This window comes from Triticum aestivum, chromosome 6B (genome assembly GCF_018294505.1).
Source record: "Triticum aestivum cultivar Chinese Spring chromosome 6B, IWGSC CS RefSeq v2.1, whole genome shotgun sequence".
Taxonomy (NCBI): domain Eukaryota; kingdom Viridiplantae; phylum Streptophyta; class Magnoliopsida; order Poales; family Poaceae; genus Triticum; species Triticum aestivum.
In genome coordinates this window covers 35,588,033-35,611,093 of record NC_057810.1, presented here as the reverse complement: position 1 = coordinate 35,611,093, position 23,061 = coordinate 35,588,033, and the positions used below count along the sequence as shown (strand labels likewise).

Here is a 23,061-nt window from a genome sequence, read left to right as displayed (position 1 = left end):
GAAAATGCGATAGGGCGGTTGAAAATTGGCCTTTGGTCCCTGTTTGTGTCTCCAACCGAGACCAAAGGTTAGACCCCTTTAGTCCCGGTTTGTGACACAAACCGGGACTAAAGGGGCTCGTGGGGCTCCGGCCTGCCTCCAGTCTGCCACCACCCATTTAGTACCGGTTCGTGGCACGAACCGGTACTAAAGGTTCAACACGAACCGGGACTAACGCATAGCTGTTCGAACCAGGACTAGTGGTATCATTAGTATCGGACTAAAATCGAACCGGGACTAATGTGTCTCACGTAAGGTTGTTTTTCTACTAGTGTACATGCAAGCCCTCCCTCGAGAAATAGAGATGCAAGCATCCGAGATGTTTCGAAGGAGTAAGAGGAAATGCTCCATAGAGAGCTTTTTTCAACCGGACCTTATTTATTCCCACCGAAATTCATAAGCCTGTTACTTCGCAAGCTTAAGCTCAATGGAAGTGAACGTAGGGATACAATACACAGTACTGTATGGCAATATCTTTCATCTTACATATCTATTTATTCTCTTGTCTATTAGTAAAGTTACAACATACATTAATAATCTGAATTGTACCCGTGCCGGGGCATCAGTTGATCGCTCAGAGAGGTTCACGAGAAAGCCATCTATCGATCATAGCAAGACACTCCCTGGGCATGTACTCCGGGGCTGTGTGACCAGCACCCTACGTGTGCACGCAATTCATTGATAAGATTTGTTAACTTGTATTCTACTTGGTGCTAGCTCTCCTAAATACTACTACAGTTAAATCTGAAAGCAATGGTGCATGCATGCATGTATCCAACACGTACCTTTACTGTTGCATATGTCAGATTGTTGGCGTAAGTTCTTGTGTACCTGTGCAAAATAAGAGAAAGAACAGCAACATATAAGGCATCAACATGTAATATGTATTATGGGACGGAGGGATAGTATGAACTACGACAACTGTTCAGTATTCACTAATAGCACAATACTCGTTTATGTCATGTGATTTGAACGTTGACGGGTCCCTCAAGTTAATTACCTTTAAGTGTCACTTCTTTATTCGAAAAGCTGCATGTTTATGCAAATAGTTAAATCAATGTTTATCATACTCCCTCGCTCCCAAAATAAGTGACTCAAGTTTATACTATGTTTAGTTAACTCCCGGCCTCTGCAAGTGATGCACACAACATGTACATATAGGTTGTAAAGTCAGTCCTTTACCCTACGACTTGGTCGTCCACATGCCATGGTCGCCAGTGATATGTGATAGACAGGTTAACACTAGTGCAGAACCTGGCTATAGCCTCGGTTCGTAAGGGGGTTTAGTGCCAGTTCTGCAACCGGCACTAAAGGGTGGGGACTAAAGGTTTTCCCGCTTTAGTACCGGTTCGGCACGAACCGCCACTAAAGGGCAACCACGTGGCACGAGCCGGGGCCGGGTGACGGGGGACCTTTAGTACCGGTTGGTAACACCAACCGGTATTAAATGTTTGAGCTGTTTTAGTTTTATTATTTATTTTTCCTTTAATTTTGTATTTCCATTTAATTCTTTTTTGTTTTCTGGTATTTTACGATACTACATATTGTACACGTTATGCATATATATAAATAGAATTTCTCATAGAACCGATTATATATACAATTTTTCCTACATGTAGCCTTCAAAGCCAGTGTCATTTGCCTTGGTGCCTTCGGAGCACGATGACAATTGGGAGTAGTTCATTGAGGCGGTAGCACATAGTAGAATTCCCCTTTGGGATCTAGGACCTCATCGAGCAAAAATCCCGCTATTTCCTCTTGAAGTGCTCGTTTGCGCTCCTCTGATAGCTAGGAGCGTGTTCCGCACCGAATCAAACTGTTAAGAAGGAGATCCATATGCATGCATATTAGTTATGTGACTAGATATCGATAATGACGTAAAAATTATGAATAGTGTTCTGTTAAGCGCGCGTACGCATAGCTGTTTATCAGTTTTGGTCCTTTCGGACGTCATCATGCGAATGTTCTCGAGAATGCAGTATGCACAATGATCTCTCCCCCGCGCCTGCTTCAGGGCCTTTACGAGAATAGAATTTAATCAGATAATAATTAACGAAGCTTGATAATTAATGGTATTGAAACTAGAATTAAAGAGATGCATTAGTGCAGAACCGGGCTATATATAGCCCTGGTTCGTAAGGGGCTTCAGTGCCGGTTCTATAGTCCGGAATTAAAGAGATGCATGGTAGCTAGCTAGTACTACTTAATTAATTATACCTTGGGTCAAAATCAATACAACTTTTCTTTCCATTCGCTGGAACCTCTTTCGAATTCCTGAACTTTGCCCAAGCCCTGCCCACAGCCAAAGAAAATGAATAAACGAGTTATTAAATAGTTGATATCAGAAAATGATGAACTAAAGAGGCCGACATATAGTTAATAATGTTTGAAATTACCTGTCGACTATCCCATTCACGGTTGTGTAGTCTCTCTTATCTTTAAGTAGTGAGTCTAGTACTTCAACTGTTCCATCGTCAACTTTAATGACTAACAAGATCCAATGGTAACTGCATGCACACACGTTTGCATGTCTTAATTAAGCGGACATGTGCATAACACTCATCAACTACTCTAAACCCCTATACAATTAATTATTAACATCTAGCTAGCTAGTAAGTAAAAACAGAATTTGTAGTACAAGACAGTGTGACTCACATGTAGGTGTAAGGAAGTGGTATATGTTAATTGGTATTGAGGCGCTTTAAGAACTCTAGCATGTTTTTCTGTACTTCTTTTTGATACCATGCATATGTCCATGTTTCTTCATTAATGAAATTTGGGTCAATGAACCCAATGCCATAGCGTCTAGCTTTTTTCATTTCATACATTTTTATCCTACATGATACCATAGAAAAGAATATAGTAAGGATAATTACAGGTAATGATCGATCAATGAGCACTATAGCTAGCTTGAGACTTGAATTATAGAAAGAAATCACTTACATACAATACAAACTGACGATGGATTTGTCGAATGCGTCTTGATGGAAAAACTGATATAGTTCTGAATACTCAATGGACAGAGCTAGCTCATGGAAGTAATACTCTTCCTTGACTTTCACCGTGAGGCCCTCTCGATTGCTACTCTTGGTAATTTTCATGTACCAATCATGCAATTGATACATTCTTGTTGGGAGGTTCTGGACCTCCTTAGGCTTTACCAAAGGTTGGCCGCCGGCATATTTCCATTTTTTGTCCTTCTCTTTAAGCTTAGGCATGGGCTCAATCTCAAGGAGTTGTCCAACAGTGATACCAAGCATTTCAGCGTTCCGTCTATGCTCGTCGGTTATTACTAGCTGACCGACACCGGTACTCTCATGTGTTGGTACAACAAGCGGGGGGGATTGATTGCGCCGCCTGTTCTCCTAGCTGGGGAATGGTTTTCCCACATTTTTGGCCAGCTGCTTGGCTCGAGCTCAAGCTCGACCCCTTTTGTTGTCGTGCTCGATGTGCCTTGCTGATTTGGCGCTCATAGTCTGACTCAATAGTCTTGGGAGCTGGTGGTTGCGCCATACGAATAAAGTGGTCAATTGTCTCCTTGGGCACTTTCTCCCTTGGCGGCAGTGCCGGTTTTGGTGCGAAATGGGCCTCCACTTGGGCTTTCACTATGGCTTCGTTTTGCTCCTTGGTCGTGTCGTAAGGCCTCTGCGGAAGAGGCGCGAGGCTTTTTGGACCATATTGAAATCGCTTGCCTCTGCCTGTACCTCCTGTACTACCTCGACTTCTAGCACTACGCACCATAGCTGTGGCGGCTCTCTTCCGCGATTGCTGAGGCAGCGGAGATGGCTGACGCGGTGTCGGACTTGGAGGGGGAGTGGCACGCGTTGGTGGACTTGGAGGAGGAGGAGTGGCCTCATGCGTTGGCTGAGTTGAAGCAGGAGGACTGGCCTCACGCATTGGCTGAATTGAAGCAGGAGGAGTGGCCTCACGCGTTGGCTGAGTTGAAGCAGGAGTTGTGGCCTCACGCGTTGGCTGAGTTGAAGCAGGAGGAGTGGCCTGAAGCTGGGCCGGACTAGGAGGAGCGTGAATTGTCTGCTCTTCGTCACCTCCTGGAATTTCAAGTTCTTGCTGATGCGGTGTCTATGGCCTTCAAAAGATGATGCAATCCTTTCTCCATAGGATGATACGATGTATGGCCTCTCCCAGTGTGCGCTCCTTGTCACCTCCAGGAATGTCAAGCGCTAGCCGCGAATATAGGTCCACCACCTCATCAACCACGACACGAGCATAGCCTTATGGAATCGCTCTGCAATGGTAGGTTGCTCCGGGGGGATTTGTATAAGCAACGGCGTCTGCCGCCTTCACGGATATATATGTTCTTTATTTTGAAGTGTAGCTCACAGTTAGTGTTATCCATGAGGTCATCCACAGGGTATCTATCCAGCAGTGCGTCGCCTGGGGAGGATCCCACGCTGCTTCTCGGCATGGATGGGACGGTGCTATCCAATGCTGGATCATCCGCTAGCTGCGGCCGCTGCTGAGACCCCCTTTACTGGCTAAGCGAGTCGATCTACTGCTGCTGCCTCTGCAATTTGAGTGCCAACTCCGCGTGGCTGATTCTAGGCCTTGAAGTCATTCTGCTTCCTTCTTCCTCTGTTCGTCCTCCTCCTTCTTCTTCTTCTCCTCCTCCATCTTCCTTCTTGCACGGCTTCTATAGTCGGCATTCCAGTCAGAAAATCCCCCATACCACGGAATAACGCCCTTGCCTCGTGTTCTTCCCGGGTGTTCTGGATTTCCCATGGCGCGCGAGAGTTCGTTGTTCTCTTTGTTGGGCGTGAACACCCCCTCTCGAGCTTCTTGTATTGCTTGAACTATCTTAACATCGGCTCCTTTAAGAGATGCCTTCTTCGAAACCAGGCCTGTCTTCGGGTCCAACGCCCCCCATGCGCATAGAACCAACTTCTGCACCTGGGGGCTAGCTCAATGTAACTGGAGTGACTTGTGCAGCCTGCATCTCCTGCTCAGACTTATCCTACTTAGGCATTGCCAACGCGTAGCCACCTGGGCCCATCCTATGGAGTTGCTCCTTTTTTGTGGCATTGGCCTTGTTTTTTGGACCGTTCCTTAGATAATTCGGATTCCTTGAATTTCATGAAATCATCCCAGTGTTCTCTTTGGTTCTCGAGTGTTCCCTTGAATTCTGGAGTCTTCTTTCCTGCTTTGACGTATTTACTCCAAACAGTTTTCTTGTGGTTGTTGAATGCAATTGCCATCTTCCTAAGAGCAGCGTCCTTGATTTTCTGCACATCTGCAGCTGTGAAATGATCTGGTAGGGTGAAATATTCCATGAGATCTTCCCAAAGCGCCTTTTTTGCTCTCTCATCGACAAAAGTAAGATCTGGACGGGGCTTTGATGGCTCTTTCCATTCTTGAAGGGAGATCGGGAGTTTGTCCTTCACAAGAACTCCGCACTGACGAACGAACTTGTTCGCAATGTTCTTTACGCCGTCCTTCAACTTTGATACCATTAGCTTTGATGGCCTCGATGTTGTACTTTACGCCGTCCTTCAACTTTTTTCTCGGGCCTCGCACTACTCCGCCTGTAGAAGATTTGCTCGATCCAGAGGGCTGAAAAGAAGAAAGATCGATTCGTTAATATATCTTCAAATCATTTAAAACATGTGATGATGACCAGATGCCTGCTTATATAAATATACCTCGTCGGTCTCTGTTATATCAAGATCAACATTTTCTTCGCCATCATAATCATTAATTTCTTTGCCATCATAATCATTAATTTCTTCGCCATCATAATACATGACTTCATCAATTTGGTTGTCGCGATCGAATATCATATTATCACCCTCCCCGGTATTGTTCAGATATTGGGAGTCGCGAGGGGAGCGTATGATCTCGAACGGGGCCTCTTCTCCCTCTCTGCCGGTATTGTCCGCCATAGCTTTTATTTAACAAATCCAGAAGAAATATAAAACAATTTAGTGTTCAAATTACAATATGCATGCATGCAATCAATCTATAAGAGGAAATACTGAATCATAGTACATAATATGCATCGTCTTGAATAATATATAATCTCGAATACATCATCTCGAATATGATATATCGAATACATCACTAGCTAGATACCTAATAAAGATCGAATACTACGGAATAATCTAGGCCATTTGCGGTTGCTGAGGCACAGGCGGTGGACACTCAAAGAGAAGGAACCATCACAGGATCATAGCTCCGGTGATCTCTCCAAAGACTCTGCCAGGTATTGGAGAACCTAACGTCCATAGCAGCCATGTAGCGACGGACGTGCTCATCCTCCTCCCTGACATGGCGACACACCCCCTCTGGCGGGGCCAGCTCCCTCCGCACCGAAAGTGGCCCACAGGAATGCCACCAAAGGAGCTCAGGGTCGATGACGGGACCTGGGTTCCTCACCAAGCGGCGAGCCCCTGAAGGTAGCACCTCCCAGTGCCAGCCCGGCGGAGCCCAATCCTGGACGCGGGTCCTCTGAAGCAGGACGTCGTCGCGAATGGGTCGACGGCAAGGATGTGGGCCGGGCATCGTCGAGAACAAATACTATACGCCGCAAAAGTAACATTTTTTAAATGATTGAATTGTGATTTCTTACATGCAAATTCTAAATTTGTATAACTAAAAGTATAAATTCATCTAATTCATATAACTAAAATTATAAGAAACTAAAAACTAACATTTCTATAACAATTTGAAATTAATCTAATTCATCTAGCTAAAACTAACATTTCTAAAATTTCTGACATTCCTATAATATTTCTAACATTTCTATATACTATTTGACATTAATCTAATGTAATTAATTAATTCATCGAAAACTTTGTATGAAAAACAGAAAAACTAAAAAAACTAAAAACTGAAAACAGAAAAATTGTGTGTGTGTGTGCGCGCGCGTGTAGTGTGAGTGTGTGTGTGTGTGTGTGTGCGTGCGTGCAGTGTGTGTGTGCGTGCGTGTGCGGCCGGCGGCGGCAGCACGGTGGATTGGAGGGAGGAGAGGCCGCGGGAGGGGCTCATAGCGCGCGCGGGCGAGGTCGAGGCGATGGCGACGACGAGGTCCAGGCGACAGCGACGACGACAGCGATGGCGTGGGACGGGGCGACGGCACGACGGCGACGGTGCGGGACGGCGACAATGCGGGATGGGGGCGGCTACGGCGCGGGATGGGGCAGCGACGAGGGGCGGCGGCGACGGGGCAGAGAAGAAGCAGAGGCAGAACTGACGAAATTTTTGAAGTGTTTTGTTATATAGGACCTCCCTTTAGTACCGGTTGTAGCCACTAACCGGTGCTAAATGTCTGTTTTGGTCAGGCGAAGCAGCGGGAAGCGCACCCCTTTAGTACCGGGTGGTGGCTACAACCGGTACTAAAGGCCCCCCCTTTAGTACCGGTTGTAGCCATGACCCGATACTAAATGGCGTGCGCTGGCTCCAGACGGTGTGCAAGTTTAGTCCCACCTCGCTAGTCGTGGAGTGCCGAGGCCAGTTTATAAGCCCCGACGCGGGCACTGCATTGAGCTCCTCTCCAATGCAGGCCTTCTGGGCCTACCTCTTCTACTCTGCCATGTTGGGCCTACTGGGCTAGCGGGCCCGCGTCCTGGCCCAACTACAAGTTCGGTTTCTAGTCGTATGCAGGCCGCTGTGGCCCAGTAGGTGGTCTTTTTTTATTTAGTTTTTATCTCAACAAAAATTTAGTTTTTTCTACTTTATTTATTTTCATTTATTTAATTTTGAATATTTTTTCTTTAGGTACAAAAAATTACATACTTTCTGTTAGTGCGAGTAGTTTTCAAATTTGAATACTTTAATTTTTTTCTAATTTAGTTTTTGTCTCAACAAAAATTTAGTTTGTTTTTCTTTTTTACTTTATTTATTTCATTTATTTATTTCTGAATATTTTTTCTATAGTTACAAAAAATTACAAACTTTCTGTTAGTGCCAGTAGTTTTCAAATTTGAATAGTTTAAATTTTAATTATTTGAAGAACTAATTTGTAGATGAAGTGCATCCAGTTTTTGCACATAAAATTTCTTCGCGTTTCAAATACCAAAACATATAAGTCCCCTAACTATTACAAAGATTCCCTCCGGTTTGTTCGAAGCGGCACTTTCTAGATATATAAGTCTGGAAAGTCACTACAGAAGAAAGTGATGACGGTGAGGCCTATCACATGCCAGTGTGGGATCTTTGGGTGTGACACTTTTTCTTCGCATGTGTCCCTTGGCGTCGTAAGCATGGACAATCTTCATCATTTAACTAGATGCTCGGATCAACATTCACTGTGAATGGAGCAATTTCATCAAACTTTTCATAATCTTCTGACATGTCTGTCTTTTCATCCACTCCCACGATGTTTCTTTTCCCTGAAAGAACTATGTGGCGCTTTGGCTCATCGTATGATCCATTCGCTTCCTTATCTTTTCTTTTTCTCGGCCTGGTAGACATGCCTTTCACATAGAAAACCTGCACCACATCATTGGCTAGGACGAATGTTTCGTCTGCATACGCAAGATTGTTGAGATCCACTGTTGTCATTCCATGGTGCGGGTCTTCCATTACCCCGCCTCGTGCCATATTGACCCATTTGCACCGAAACAAAGTTACCTTCAAACCACCTCCATAGTTAAGTTCCCATATGTCCTCTATGTAACCATAATATGTTTCCTTTCCCGTGTTGGTTGTTGCATCAAAGCGGACACCACTGTTTTGGTTGGTGCTCTTCTTATCTTGGGCGATCGTGTAAAATGTATTCCCATTTATCTCGTACACTTTAAAAGTCATTATATTCGAAGATGGTAACTGGGACAGCAAGTACAGGTCAACTTCAATATCGCCATCATGCATGGCACATGTCTGCAACCAACCGGCGAAAGTCCTCGTTTGTTCACGTGTAATCCAGTTGTCAGACTGCTCCGGGTGTTTGGAGTGTAGAAAATTCTTGTGTTCCTCCATATACGGAGCCACCAAGGCAAAATTCTGTAGAACTGTGTAGTGTGCTTCAGTGAGAGAATGCCCATCCATATATATTATTTGATCCCCTCCTAGCGTGCCTTTTCCATCCAGTCTGCCCTTATGCCACGATTCAGGAACACCAATCGTCTTAAGGTCAGGAATAAAGTCAATACAAAACTCAATGACCTCCTCATTTTCATGGCACTTCGAGATGCTTCATTCTGGCCTAGCACGGTTATGAACATATTTCTTCAAGACTCCCATTAACCTCTCAAAGGGGAACATATTGTGTAGAAATACAGGACCCAAAACGTTAATCTCTTCTCAAAGGTGAACTAGGATGTGCGTCATGATGTTGAAGAAGGATGGTGGGAACACCAACTCGAAACTGACAAGACATTGCACCAAATCATTCTGTAACCTTGGTATGATTTATGGATCAATTACCTTCTGAGAGATTGCATTAAGGAATGCACATAGCTTCACAATGGCTAATCGAACATTTTCCGGTAGAAGCCCCCTCAATGCAACTGGAAGCAGTTGCGTCATAATCACGTGGCAATCATGAGACTTTAGGTTCTGGAACTTTTTCTCTGCCATATTAATTATTCCCTTTATATTCGACGAGAAGCCAGACGGTACCTTCATACCGAGCAGGCATTCAAAGAAGATGTCCTTCTCTTCTTTGGTAAGAGCATAGCTGGCCTGGCCCTGATGTATGCCGTCTTTTTCGTGCATACGTTGTTGGTCCTCCCGTGCCTCCGGTGTATCTTTTGTCTTCCCATACACGCCCAAGAAGCCAAGCAGGGCCACGCAAAGATTCTTCGTCACGTTGATACGTCTCCAACGTATCTATAATTTATGAAGCATTCATGCTATTTTATTATCTGATTTGAATGATTATGGGCTTTATTATACACTTTTATATTAGTTTTGGGACTAACCTATTAACTGGAGGCCCAACCCATATTGCTGTTTTATTGCATGTTTCAGTATTTCGAAGAAATGGAATATCAAACGGAGTCCAAATGGAACGAAACCTTCGACAGCGTGATTTTTGGGAAGATTATGATCCAGGAGACTTGGAGTGCAAGTCGGGGGGTCATCGAGGAAGCCACGAGATAGGAGGGCGTGCCCCACCCCCTATAGGGCGCGCCCCCTGTCTTGTGGGCACCTCGAGCACCTCCCGACCGACTTCTTTCGCCTATATAAGCCTACCTACCCTAAAAACATCGAATGTCAAGATAGATCGCGAGTTCCGCCACCGCAAGCCTCTGTAGCCACTAAAAACTTCTCGGGAGCCCTTCCCGGCACCCTGCCGGAGGGGGGATCCTTCACCGGTGGCCATCTTCATCATCCCGACGCTATCCATGATGAGGAGGGAGTAGTTCACCCTCAAGGCTGAGGGTATGTACCAGTAGCTATGTATTTGATCTCTCTCTCTCTCTCTCTCTCTCATGTTCTCTCTCGTGTTCCCTCTATGGAACGATCTTGATGTATCCTGAGCTTTGCTATTGTAGTTGGATCTTATGATGTTTCTCCCCCTCTATTCTCTTGTGATGAATTGAGTTTTCCCTTTGAAGTTATCTTGTCAGATTGAGTCTTTTATGAGAACACTTGATGTATGTCTTGCCGTGCTTATCTGTGGTGACAATGGGATATCATGTGCCACTTGATGTATGTTTTGGTGACCAACTTGCGGGTTCCGCCCATGAACCTATGCATAGGTGTTGGCACACGTTCTTTACTCTCCGGTATAAACTTGGGGGCACTCTTTGAAGTACTTTGTGTTAGTTGAATAGATGAATGTGAGATTGTGTGATGCATATCGTATAATCATGCCCACGGATACTTGAGAGGTGACAATGGAGTATCTAGGTGGCATTAGGGTTTTGGTTGATTTGTGTCTTAAGGTGTTATTCTAGTACGAACTCTTGAACAGATTGATCCGAAAGAATAACTTTGAGGTGGTTTCATACCCTACCATAATCTCTTCGTTTGTTCATCCTATTAGTGGCTTTGGAGTGACACTTTGTTGCATGTTGAGGGATTGTTATATGATCTATCTATGTTATTATTGTTGAGAGAACTTGCACTAGTGAAAGTATGAACCCAATGCCTTGTTTCCTATCATTGCAATACCGTTTACGCTCGCTTCTATCGCTTGCTACTTTGCTGTTTTATAATTTCAGATTACAAATATCTTTATCTACCATCCATATTGCACTTGTATCACCATCTCTTCGCCGAACTAGTGCACCTATACAATTTACCATTGCATTGGGTGTGTTGGGGACACAAGAGACTCTTTGTTATTTGGTTGCAGGGTTGTTTGAGAGAGACCATCTTCATCCTATGCCTCCTATGGATTGATAAACCTAGGTCATCCACTTGAGGGAAATTTGCTACTGTCCTACAAACATGTGCACTTGCATGCCCAACAACATCTACAAGAAGAAGGTTGTGTAGTAGACATCAAGCTCTTTTCTGGCGCCGTTGCCGGGGAGGCTAGGTAAGCGGCACTCACACCCCGTGAACTAAGCTCTTTTTTGGCGCGGTGAGTGCTTGAAGGTATATCTTTAGATCTTTGAATCGAATCTTTTTGTTTCTTGTTTTATCACTAGTTCCGTTTATAAAAGAAAATTACAAAAAAATGGAGTTGAGTTTGTCTCATACATTTCGTCTTTTTAATACCTTTTGTGAGAATGATGGTAAGGAAAATTGTTCTTAAGTGCTAGAAGAAGAATTACATAGAATGCTTCGCATGGAATATGTGAATGATGAGCATGATTGCAATGTTGTTAGTATGAATTCCTTGAATATACATGATGCTAATTATATGCAAAGCCACAAGCTTGGGGAAGCTATGTTTGATGAATATGATATTTTTTGTCCCCCAAGTTTTGATGAGAATATTTATTATGATGAAAGCATGCCTCCTATATATGATGATTATATTGATGAAAGTGGGTTTGAAAGAGTGTCAACTTTAGGTAGTATTGATCCCACTATTTTGGAGGATATTTAATCTTATTGTGATGAATATGAAAGTGGATTTGGAAGAGTGTCAACTTTATTTAGTGATGATTCCACTATTTCGGAAGAGGTTCCAATTGATTATGAGAACAAAGTTGCTATCTATGATGATTATTGTGATGAATTTTATGCTATTAAGAATAATGATAACCATGAAACTTGTCATCATGATTTTAGTTTTCAATTGGATTATGCTTAGCACGATAATTATTTTGTTGAGTTTGCTCCCACTATTATTCATGAGAAGAATTTTGTTTATGAGGAGAGTAGTAAATTTTCCATGCTTGTAAATCATGAAAATAATGCTTTAGGTGCTGGTTATATTGTTGAATTCATTCATGATGCTACTGAAAATTATTATGAGAGAGGAACATATGCTTGTAGGAATTGCAATAATGTCAAGTTTCCTCTCTATGTGGATAAAATTTTGAAGCTATGCTCGTTTTACCTTCCTATGCTAGTTGATTATTGTTCCCCTAAGTTGTTTGCTCACAAAATCCCTATGCATAGGAAGTGGGTTAGGCTTAAATGTTCTAGTCATATGCTCCATCATGCTCTCTTTATGTTTCAATTCTTATCTTTTATGTGAGCATCATTTTCATCATCATGCCTAGCTAGAAAGGCATTAAAGAAAAGCGCTTGTTGGGAGACAACCCAATATTTTTCCTTAATGTTTTTGTGTGTCCACATGATTATTCTACTGTAGTAATCATGTTTTATAGCTTTTGTTGGGAAGACTTGGGTGAAATCTATATGATCTTGCTGTAGAAGACAGAAACTTTTGCGCTCACACGATTAGCTGCCATTTTTTTACTGGAGAGTGTTTTTAAGCTGATTCTTTTTGAAGATGATTAATAGAAAAATTCTGAAGGTTCAGCAATTTATTTCATAATTTTTGGGGTTCCATAAGTATACGTTTGATACAGATTACTAGAGACTGTTCTGTTTTTGACAGATTCTGTTTTCATTGTGTTGTTTGCTTATTTTGATGAATCTATGGCTAGTATGTAAGGGTATGAACCATAGAGAAGTTGCAATACAGTAGGTTTAACACCAATATGAATTTATAATGAGTTCATTACAGTACCCTAAGTGGTGGTTTTATTTTCTTATACTAACGGAGCTTACGAGTTTTGTTTTGAGTTTTGTGTGGTTGAAGTTTTCAAGTTTTGGGTAAAAGATTCGATGGACTATGGAATAAGGAGTGGAAAGAGCCTAAGCTTGGGGATGCCCAAGGCACCCCAAGGTAATATTAAAGGACAACCAAGCAACTAAGCTTGAGGATGCCCCGGATGGCATCCCCTCTTTCGTCTTCGTTCATCGGTAACTTTACTTGGAACTATATTTTTATTCACCACATGATATGTGTTTTGCTTGGAGCGTCATTTTATTTTGTTAGTTTTTGCTTGCTGTTAGTTAGAATAATGTTTTGAATCTTTAGTTTCAATAAAAATGTCAAGGATAGCCTTTGTCATGCTTATTTTGCTAGTATACATGTTGCTGTTTGAAAACAGAAAGTTTACCGCTGTTGCAAAAATTCCCTAGAAAAGTCAGAGAATGATATAATGTTGAATCTTTTTGCACGATGATCTATGATAAATCTTTTACAGCGTATTATTTTTCTTATAATTTTTGGAGTTAGGGAAGTATGATGAATCTTGCATTCTTTACAGACTGTACTGTTTTGGCAGATTGCTGTTATGTTTGCATTGTTTGCATATGTTTGCTTGTTTAATGATTCTATTTGAGGATAGGAGTATTAAATATGCAGAGACATTTATTATACAATGTTGAATAATAATTTTAGTGATTTTTTATAGTAGAAAATGATATGGTTTGCATTGGTTTATACTAACCTATCTCACGAGTTCTTGTTGAGTTTGTTGTGAATGAAGCTTTTGATAAAAAGAGAAACAGTGATATGAAAGGAATTAAGGAGACACAAAATTTCAAGCTTGGGGATTCCCAAGGCACCCCAAGATAATATTTCAAGAAGTCTCAAGCATCTAAGCTTGGGGATGCCCCATAGGCATCCCACCTTTCTTCTTCAACAACTAGCGGTTAGTATCGGTTGAGCCTAAGGTTTTGCTTCTTCACATGAGTTGTGATATCCTTGCAATGTCATTTTTGTTTTGCTTTGCTTGCTGTATGAATAAGATACCAAGATCCGAAATTCTTAAATGAGAGAGAGTCTTCGCATAGTTTCATAATTATTTTTCTACTCATTGATCTTCACTTATATCTTTCTGAGTAGTTTTTCATTTACTCGTGTGCTTCACTTTTATCCTATCAGTAAATGGTTGAATGAGTTGAATGTCATAAATCTGAAATTATATATGTTTCATTTGCTTATCCCATGGGGAGTAATGACTTCACATGTAAGAAGTAGAGGTAGTAAATTTATCGAAGGTTAGCAAGCATTGTATTGGTCATTTGGACAATTCATGAAAGAATATTGAAGGAAGAGAGATTTCACATATAAATATATTATCATAGACATCTTTTATAATTGTGAGCACTCATTAAGTATTACATGCTAAAGAGTTGATGTTGGACAAGGAAGACAACGTAATGGGTTATGTTTTCTCGCATCTCAGTTAAAGTATATTGTCATGGATCATTCAAACATGTTGAGCTTGCCTTTCCCCCTCATGCTAGCCAAAATTCCTAGCACCAAGTAGAGATACTACTTGTGCTTACAATTATCCTTAAATCCAGTTTTGCCATGAGAGTCCACCATATCTACCTATGGATTGAGTAAGATCCTTCAAGTAAGTTGTCATCGGTGCAAGCAATAAAAATTGCTCTCTAAATATGCATGACTTATTAGTGTGGAGAAAATATGCTTTGTACGATCTTGTTATGAAAGCAATAAAAGCGACAGACTGCATAATAAAGGTCCATATACAAGGGGCAATATAAAGTGACGTTCTTTCGCATTAAGATTTTGTGTATCCAACCCTAAAAGCGCATGACAACCTCTGCTTCCCTCTGCGAAGGGACTATCTTTTACTTTATGTCTTTTATTTTATGCAAGAGTCAAGGTGATCTTCACCTTTCCCTTTTTCATTTTATCCTTTGGCAAGAACTTTGTGTTAGGGTGATCCTGATATATATATCCAATTGGATGTACGTTAGCATGAACTATTATTGTTGAAATCACCCAAAGGTGAATACGTTTGGAGGCAACATTATAAGCCCCAATCTTTCTCTGTGTCTGATTAAAACTTCATAACCACAAGTATTGCGTGAGTGCTAGCAATTGTAGAAGACTATATGATAGTTGAGTATGTGAAGTTTGCTAAATCAAAGCTCTAACATAGACTCTTCCTGAAAGTAAGATGAATTGCAATTGTTTGATGACTAATAATGAAGTGTGCTAGTTTTCAAGAAAGTTTATGGTCTATGCTTTAATATGTGAATTGCTTGTTACTAGTTCGTGAAAAGTTCTATGAGATGAACTATTGTTATGACATATAATGATGCTAGTAAAGGTGATTGAAATTATCATTGATCAAACTTGTGCACCTCTAGCATTCACACTTCATAATTTCTTTCTTTTATCATTTACCTACTCGAGGACGAGTAGGAATTAAGCTTGGGGATGCTGACACGTCTCCAATGTATCTATAATTTATGAAGCATTCATACTATTTTATTATCCGTTTTGAATGATTATGGGCTTTATTATACACTTTTATATTACTTTTGGGACTAACCTATTAACCGGAGGCCTAGCCCATATTGTTGTTTTATTGCCTGTTTAAGTATTTCAAAGAAAAGGAATATCAAATGGAGTCCAAATGGAACGAAACCTTCGGTAGCGTGATTTTTGGGAAGATTATGATCCAGGAGAGTTGGAGTGCAAGCCGGGGGTCATCGAGGAAGCCACGAGATAGGAGGGCTCCCCAACTATAGGGCGTGCCCCCCTATCTCGTGGGCCCCTCGAGCACCTCCCGACCGACTTCTTTCGCCTATATAAGCCTACGTACCCTAAAAATATCGAATATCAAGATAGATCGGGAGTTCCATCGCCGCAAGCCTCTGTAGCCACCAAAAACTCTCGGGAGCCCTTCCTGGCACCCTGCCGGAGGGGGGATCCTTCACCGGTGGCCATCTTCATCATCCTGGCGCTATCCATGACGAGGAGGGAGTAGTTCACCCTCGAGGCTGAGGGTATGTATCAGTAGCTATGTGTTTGATCTCTCTCTCTCTCGTGTTCTCTCTCGTGTTCCCTCTATGGCACGATCTTGATGTATACCGAGCTTTGCTATTGTAGTTGGATCTTATGATGTTTCTCCCCCTCTACTCTCTTGTGATGAATTGAGTTTTCCCTTTGAAGTTATCTTGTTGGATTGAGTCTTTTATGAGAACACTTGATGTATGTCTTGCCGTGCTTATCTGTGGTGACAATGGGATATCATGTGCCACTTGATGTATGTTTTGATGACCAACTTGCGGGTTCCTCCCATGAACCTATGCATAGGGGTTGGCACACGTTCTTGACTCTCCGGTAGAAACTTTGGGGCACTCTTTGAAGTACTTTGTGTTGGTTGAATATATGAATCTGAGATTGTGTGATGCATATCGTATAATCTGTTGGGGAACGTAGCAAAAATTCAAAATTTTCCTACGTGTCACCAAGATCTATCCATGGAGAAACTAGAAATGAGGGAAAGGAGAGTGCATCTACATACCCTTGTAGATCGCTAAGCGGAAGCGTTCAAGAGAACGGGGTTGAAGGAGTCATACTCGTCGTGATCCAAATCACCGGAGATCCTAGTGCCGAATGGACGGCACCTCCGCGTTCAACACACGTACAGCCCGGTGACGTCTCCCATGCCTTGATCCAGCAAGGAGAGAGGTAGAGGTTGAGGAAGACTCCATCCAGCAGCAGCACAACCTCGTGGTGGTGGTGGAGGAGCGTGGCAATCCTATAGGGCTTTGCCAAGCACCTGCGGGAGAGGAGGAGGTGTCACGGGAGGGAGGGAGGCGCCATGGCTTCAGGTGCGGCTGCCCTCCCTCCCCTCCACTATATATAGGGGCAAGGGAGAGGGGGCGGGGGCGTAGCCTTGGCCCTTCCTCCAAGGAAGGGTGCGGCTAGGGAGGAGTCCATCCTCCCCAAGGCACCTAGGAGGTGCCTTCCCCTTTTAGGACTCTCCCTTTCCCTTATCTCTTGGCGCATGGGCCTCTTGGGGCTGGTGTCCTTGGCCCATATAGGCCAAGGCGCACACCCCTACAGCCCATGTGGCCCCCCCGGGGCCGGTGGACCCCTGGTGGACCCCCGGACCCCTTTCGGCACTCCCGGTACAATACCGATAATGCACGAAACTTTTCCGGCGACCAAAACAAGACTTCCCATATATAAATCTTTACCTCCAGACCAATCCAGAACTCCTCATGACATCCGGGATCTCATCCGGGACTCCGAACAATATTCGGTAACCACATACAAACTTCCTTTATAACCCTAGCGTCATCGAACCTTAAGTGTGTAGACCCTACAGGTTCGGGAACCATGCAGACATGCCCGAGACGTTCTCCGGTCAATAACAAACAGCGGGATCTGGATACCCATGTTGGATCCCACATGTTCCACGATGATCTCATCGGATGAACCACGATGTCAAGGACTCAATCGATCCCGTATACAATTCCCTTTGTCTAGTGGTATTGTACTTTCCCGAGATTCGATCATCGGTATCCTGATACCTTGTTCAATCTCGTTACCGGCAAGTCTCTTTACTCATTCCGTAACACATCATCCCGTGATCAACCCCTTGGTCAGATTGTGCACATTATGATGATGTCCTACCGAGTGGGCCCAGAGACACCTCTCTGTTACACGGAGTGACAAATCCCAGTCTCGATTCGTGCCAATCCAACAGACACTTTCGGAGATACCTGTAGTGCACCTTTATAGCCACCCAGTTACGTTGTGACGTTTGGTACACCCAAAGCATTCCTACGCTATCCGGGAGTTGCACAATCTCATGGTCTAAGGAAATGATACTTGACGTTAGAAAAGCTTTAGCATACGAACTACGATCTTTGTGCTAGGCTAAGGATTGGGTCTTATCCATCACATCATTCTCCTAATGATGTGATCCAGTTATCAACGACATCCAATGTCCATGGTCAGGAAACCGTAACCATCTATTGATCAACGAGCTAGTCAACTAGAGGCTTACTAGGGACATGGTGTTGTCTATGTATCCACACATGTATCTGAGTTTCCTTTCAATACAATTATAGCATGGATAATAAATGATTATTATGAACAAGGAAATATAATAATAATAACTAATTTATTATTGCCTCTAGGGCATATTTCTAACATAATCATGCCCACAGATACTTGAGGCGACAATGGAGTATCTAGGTGGCATTAGGGTTTGGTTGATTTGTGTCTTAAGGTGTTATTCTAGTACGAACTCTTGAATAGATTGATACAAAAGAATAACTTTGAGGTGGTTTCGTACCCTACCATAATCTCTTCGTTTGTTCTCCACTATTAGTGGCTTTGGAGTGACTCTTTGTTGCATGTTGAGGGATTGTTATATGATCTATCTATGTTATTATTGTTGAGAGAACATGCACTAGTGAATGTATGAACCCTAGGCCTTGTTTCCTATCATTGCAATACCGTTTATGCTCACTTTTATCCCTTGCTACTTTGCTGTTTTTATAATTTCAGATTACAAATACCTTTATCTACCATCCATATTGCACTTGTATCACCATCTCTTCGCCGAACTAGTGCACCTATACAATTTACCATTGTATTGGGTGTGTTGGGGACACAAGAGACTCTTTGTTATTTGGTTGCAGGGTTGTTTGAGAGAGACCATCTTCATCCTACGCCTCCTACGGATTGATAAACCTTAGGTCATCCACTTGAGGGAAATTTGCTACTGTCCTACAAACTTGTGCACTTGCAGGCCCAACAACGTCTACAAGAAGAAGGTTGTGTAGTCGACATCACACGTGCATCACATCGATTGCGGAGCGGACCTCTAGGTCTTTCCAATAGGGCAGGTCCCAAAATATAGATTTCTTCTTCCACATGGGTGCGCGTCCGTAAGCGTCCTTCGGAACAGGTTGTCCACCAGGACCCTTTATAAAGATTACCTTCAAATACTTGACCATATCATGTACATCAGCACCAATACGGTGACGAGGCTTCGTCCGGTGATCCGCCTCACCTCTGAAATGCTTGCCTTTCTTTCTTACGGGATGCCTGCTCGGAAGAAATCTATGATGTCCCAAGTACACATTCTTCCTACAACTATCCAAATATATACTGTCGATATCATCCAAACAGTGCGTGCATCCACGATATCCTTGTTTGTCTGTCCTGAAAGGTTACTAAGAGCAGGCCAATCATTGATGGTCACGAACAGCAACGCCTTTAGGTCAAATTCTTCCTGTTTGTGCTCATCCCACGCACGTACACCTTTTCCATTCCACAGTTGTAATAGTTAGTCAACTAATGGCCTTAGATACACATCAATGTCGTTGCCGGGTTGCTTAGGGCCTTGGATGAGCACTGGCATCATAATGAACTTCCGCTTCATGCACAACCAAGGAGGAAGGTTATACAAACATAGAGTCACATGCCACGTGCTATGGTTGCTGCTCTGCTCCCCAAATGGATTAATGCCATCTGCACTTAGACCAAACCATACGTTCCTTGGGTCACCTACAAACTCCTCCCTATACTTTCTCTCGATTTTTCTCCACTGCAACCCGTCAGCGGGTACTCTCAACTTTCTGTCTTTCCTACGGTCTTCTCCGTGCCATCGCATCGCCTTGGCATGCTCATTGTTTTGGAACAAACGTTTCAACCGTTGTATTATAGGAGCATACCACATCACCTTGGCAGGAATCTTCTTCCTGGGGCGCTCGCCCTCGACATCACCAGAGTCATCGCGACTGATCTTATAGCGCAATGCACCACATACCGGGCACGCATTCAAATCCTCGTACTCACCGTCGTAGAGGATGCAGTCATTAGGGCATGCATGTATCTTCTGCACCTCTAAACCTAGAGGGCAGATAGCCTTCTTTGCTTCGTATGTACTCTCGGGCAATTCGTTGTCCTTTGGAAGCATATTCTTTATCATTACCAGCAACTTTCCAAATCCCTTGTCAGATACACCATTCTCTGCCTTCTATTGCAGCAATTCCGGTGTGGTGCCCAACTTTTTCTTGTCAGCTTTGCAATTCGGGTACAACAATTTCTTGTGATCCTCTAACATGCGCTGCAACTTCTTCTTCTCCTTTTCACTTGCGCAGTTTCTCTTTGCATCGGCAATGGCCCGACCTAGATCATCAGGGGGTTCATCTGATGCCTCTTCTTCAGCTTCTTCCCGCATGGCCGGCTCAGCTTCTTCCCCCATTGTTGTATCATCGTATTCCGGGAACCCATGGCCAGGATAGCTATCGTCATCCTCTTCTTCTTCATTGTCTTCCATCATAACCCCTCTTTCTCCGTGCTTGGTCCAAAAATTATAGTGGGGCATTAAACCGGACTCAAACAGGTGGACATGAATGGTTCTTGAGATAGAGTAATTGTGACCATTCTTACAGCCAGCACATGGACAAGGCATAAAACCATCTGCCCGCTTGTTTGCCTGAGCCGCAATCAGAAAAGTATGCACGCCATCAATGAACTAGGGAGAGCATCGGTCATCCTACATCCATTGCCGGCGCATCTTCATTACACACCACCGAAAAGACCAAATTAATACAAGTTCATACATAAAATTCATACATAAAGTTCATACAACACTTAAATGCAACATACAAATAACTCTAGCTAAAGAATTTAAATGCAACAACAAATGCGATAAGATCCCAACTAAGGTAACAATTGATCTAACAGCATAATGATACCAAGCCACACTATCAATGGCATATTTTCTAATCTTTCTAATCTTCAACCGCATTTTCTCCATCTTGATCTTGTGATCATCGACGACATCGGCAACATGCAACTCCAATTCCATCTTCTCCCCGTCAATTCTTTTCAATTTTTCTTCCAAATACTCGTTTTCTCTTTCAACTAAATTTAACCTCTCAACAATAGGGTTGGTTGGAATTTCCGGTTCACATACCTCCTAGATAAAAATATCTATGTCAACTTGATGGGCACAATTTTTCATAAACACGAAATGCAACAAATAGTTTTAAAAGAGAATATACCACATCCGAATCATAACACGGATGAGGGCCGACGGGGACGGATATCAAAACCATGGCACTATGTATAACAAACAACGTACGGGTAAGATAATTATACATGTAACTATATATGTAAATCACACAAACATGAATTTTTTTATATAAAAAAGATAAGAACAAGATGCTCACCACAAGGTGGTGCCGGTGACGGGTCGGTGCGGACGATCGACGGTGGTTACGACGGAGACGGGAAGGCACTAAGTAAACCACACCTACATATGCAAACTAACAGTTATTTTAAGCTCAAATTGCATATAAATCAAATAAACTACCACATATAATTCCTCCCAAATTACTAAAACCCACAAATTAATCACTATATATAAAGCATTGCAAGAGCTAATCTAGCAATGAGAGATGAAAGGACAGAGTTGCTTACCTTTGTGATCACATGAATGGATGGGGCCTTCAAACCTTGAAAAAATTTGGGCAAAATGTGTGATGGAGCTCGAGGGGAAGAGAGGAAGAATAGAGAGGAGGAGAGGGGAAAGGGGAGAAGAACAGAGCGAGCTGGATGAAGGGTTTATATGCAGGATGACCTTTAGTACCGGTTCATGGCAAGAACCGGTACTAAAGGTGCTGGAGGGGCCCCAGTCTAACAACATCCTGCCACCACTCTCTTTAGTACCGGTTCATGGCACGAACCGGTGCTAAAAGTTAGCCACGAACCGGTACTAATGATCTCTGCCCCCTAGCCGTTGGAACCGGCACTAATGGTCACATTAGTGCCGGCTCAAATACAAACCGGGACTAATGAGCTGCACATTAGACCCTTTTCCTACTAGTGTAAGTTGTCTGATCCATGCTTGGGTGCCGACATAAGATATTTTACAGTCGTGGTCTCCACTGCAGCCTGATACACACATGGAAAAACAAATCTAATTAAGGAGTTAAGTGTATATTTCCATAATTAAGGAGATCACAGAGAGCTCACTACGTGCTTACTTGTAAATCATAGCTTGGTAACCTTTAGTGATCAAGGATAAATGATCATCCACCGTACTCGTGATTTCCATTTTGTAAGGTTGATCGAAATTACACCGTCGCCATGATGGAACTGTTTCCTACAACGTATACACCATATGTACGAAATAAGCCCTTCGGTGGCATGCAGAGATTCCCTTCACTCTAAATAAAAATGTAGGGATTCTCTCAAGTGTATACCCCTAATCTATTGTCCTACCCTACCTTACCTTGTGAATAACAAAACTCCCCCTTACGGCTTCATAATTTGTCCATAACTCGGATAGAAAGTATGTGGCACTCTGCATCAAAATAATGAAGTACAACAATTAAGATGTTGATACAATTAACACGGTACTACAGGGTAACAAAAATGAAAGCAAAAAAAGGAGCAAAAAATTAAAAGGAAAACAACGACTGAAACGGAAAATTGAGAAGAAACTAATATTAATATTTGAGATGATTACCCTGCACACAGACGAAACTGCAGACTTTACTACCCTTTCTTTTCACGATCTTGCAATATGGGCTGCTTGTGAATCAGGAGGCTTGAATATTCTGGACAAAGTGGCTCCAAGATGTGTAGATCATTTAAATCCCTTATGCACTGTAACCAAGACCAAAACTACTAAGAGCATGGTTAATTGTATAGCCAACTGTTGGCTATAGGGTGAAAGATTTGTTGGCATAATAGGGATGGTTGAAGGCATTGCAGTTAGTCATGTCAGCTGAGATGAAATTATTGTTGGAAATATGCCCTAGTGGCAATAATAAAATGGTTATTATTATATTTCCTTGTTCATGATAATTGTCTATTGTTCATGCTATAATTGTATTAACTGG

The 23,061-nt window shown here is 42.6% G+C and overlaps 1 protein-coding gene across 1 annotated transcript; it reads right to left on the bottom strand.

The window, feature by feature from the left end:
* Nucleotides 1-613: 613 nt before the first annotated feature.
* On the bottom strand, nt 614-22,526 carry LOC123134233 (serine carboxypeptidase-like 10). The gene is made up of 6 exons (XM_044553515.1): nt 22,449-22,526; nt 22,201-22,319; nt 22,027-22,101; nt 1,222-1,281; nt 825-870; nt 614-697 (listed from the first exon to the last, which is right to left on the bottom strand). Exons 1-6 carry the CDS (start codon nt 22,524-22,526, stop codon nt 614-616), a joined length of 462 nt encoding a protein of 153 aa, XP_044409450.1.
* Nucleotides 22,527-23,061: the final 535 nt, after the last annotated feature.

What these genes read in the sequence shown, in the direction of transcription:
- LOC123134233 (XM_044553515.1), bottom strand. Translation starts at nt 22,526, where the DNA reads ATGCAGAGTGCCACATACTTTCTATCCGAGTTATGGACAAATTATGAA. An exon ending in TACCAAGCTATGATTTACAA is followed by an intron (nt 22,102 to 22,200) that starts GTAAGCACGTAG and finishes ATCAGGCTGCAG; the next exon opens with TGGAGACCACGACTGTAAAA. An exon ending in GTGGACGACCAAGTCGTAGG is followed by an intron (nt 871 to 1,221) that starts GTAAAGGACTGA and finishes TATTTTGCACAG; the next exon opens with GTACACAAGAACTTACGCCA.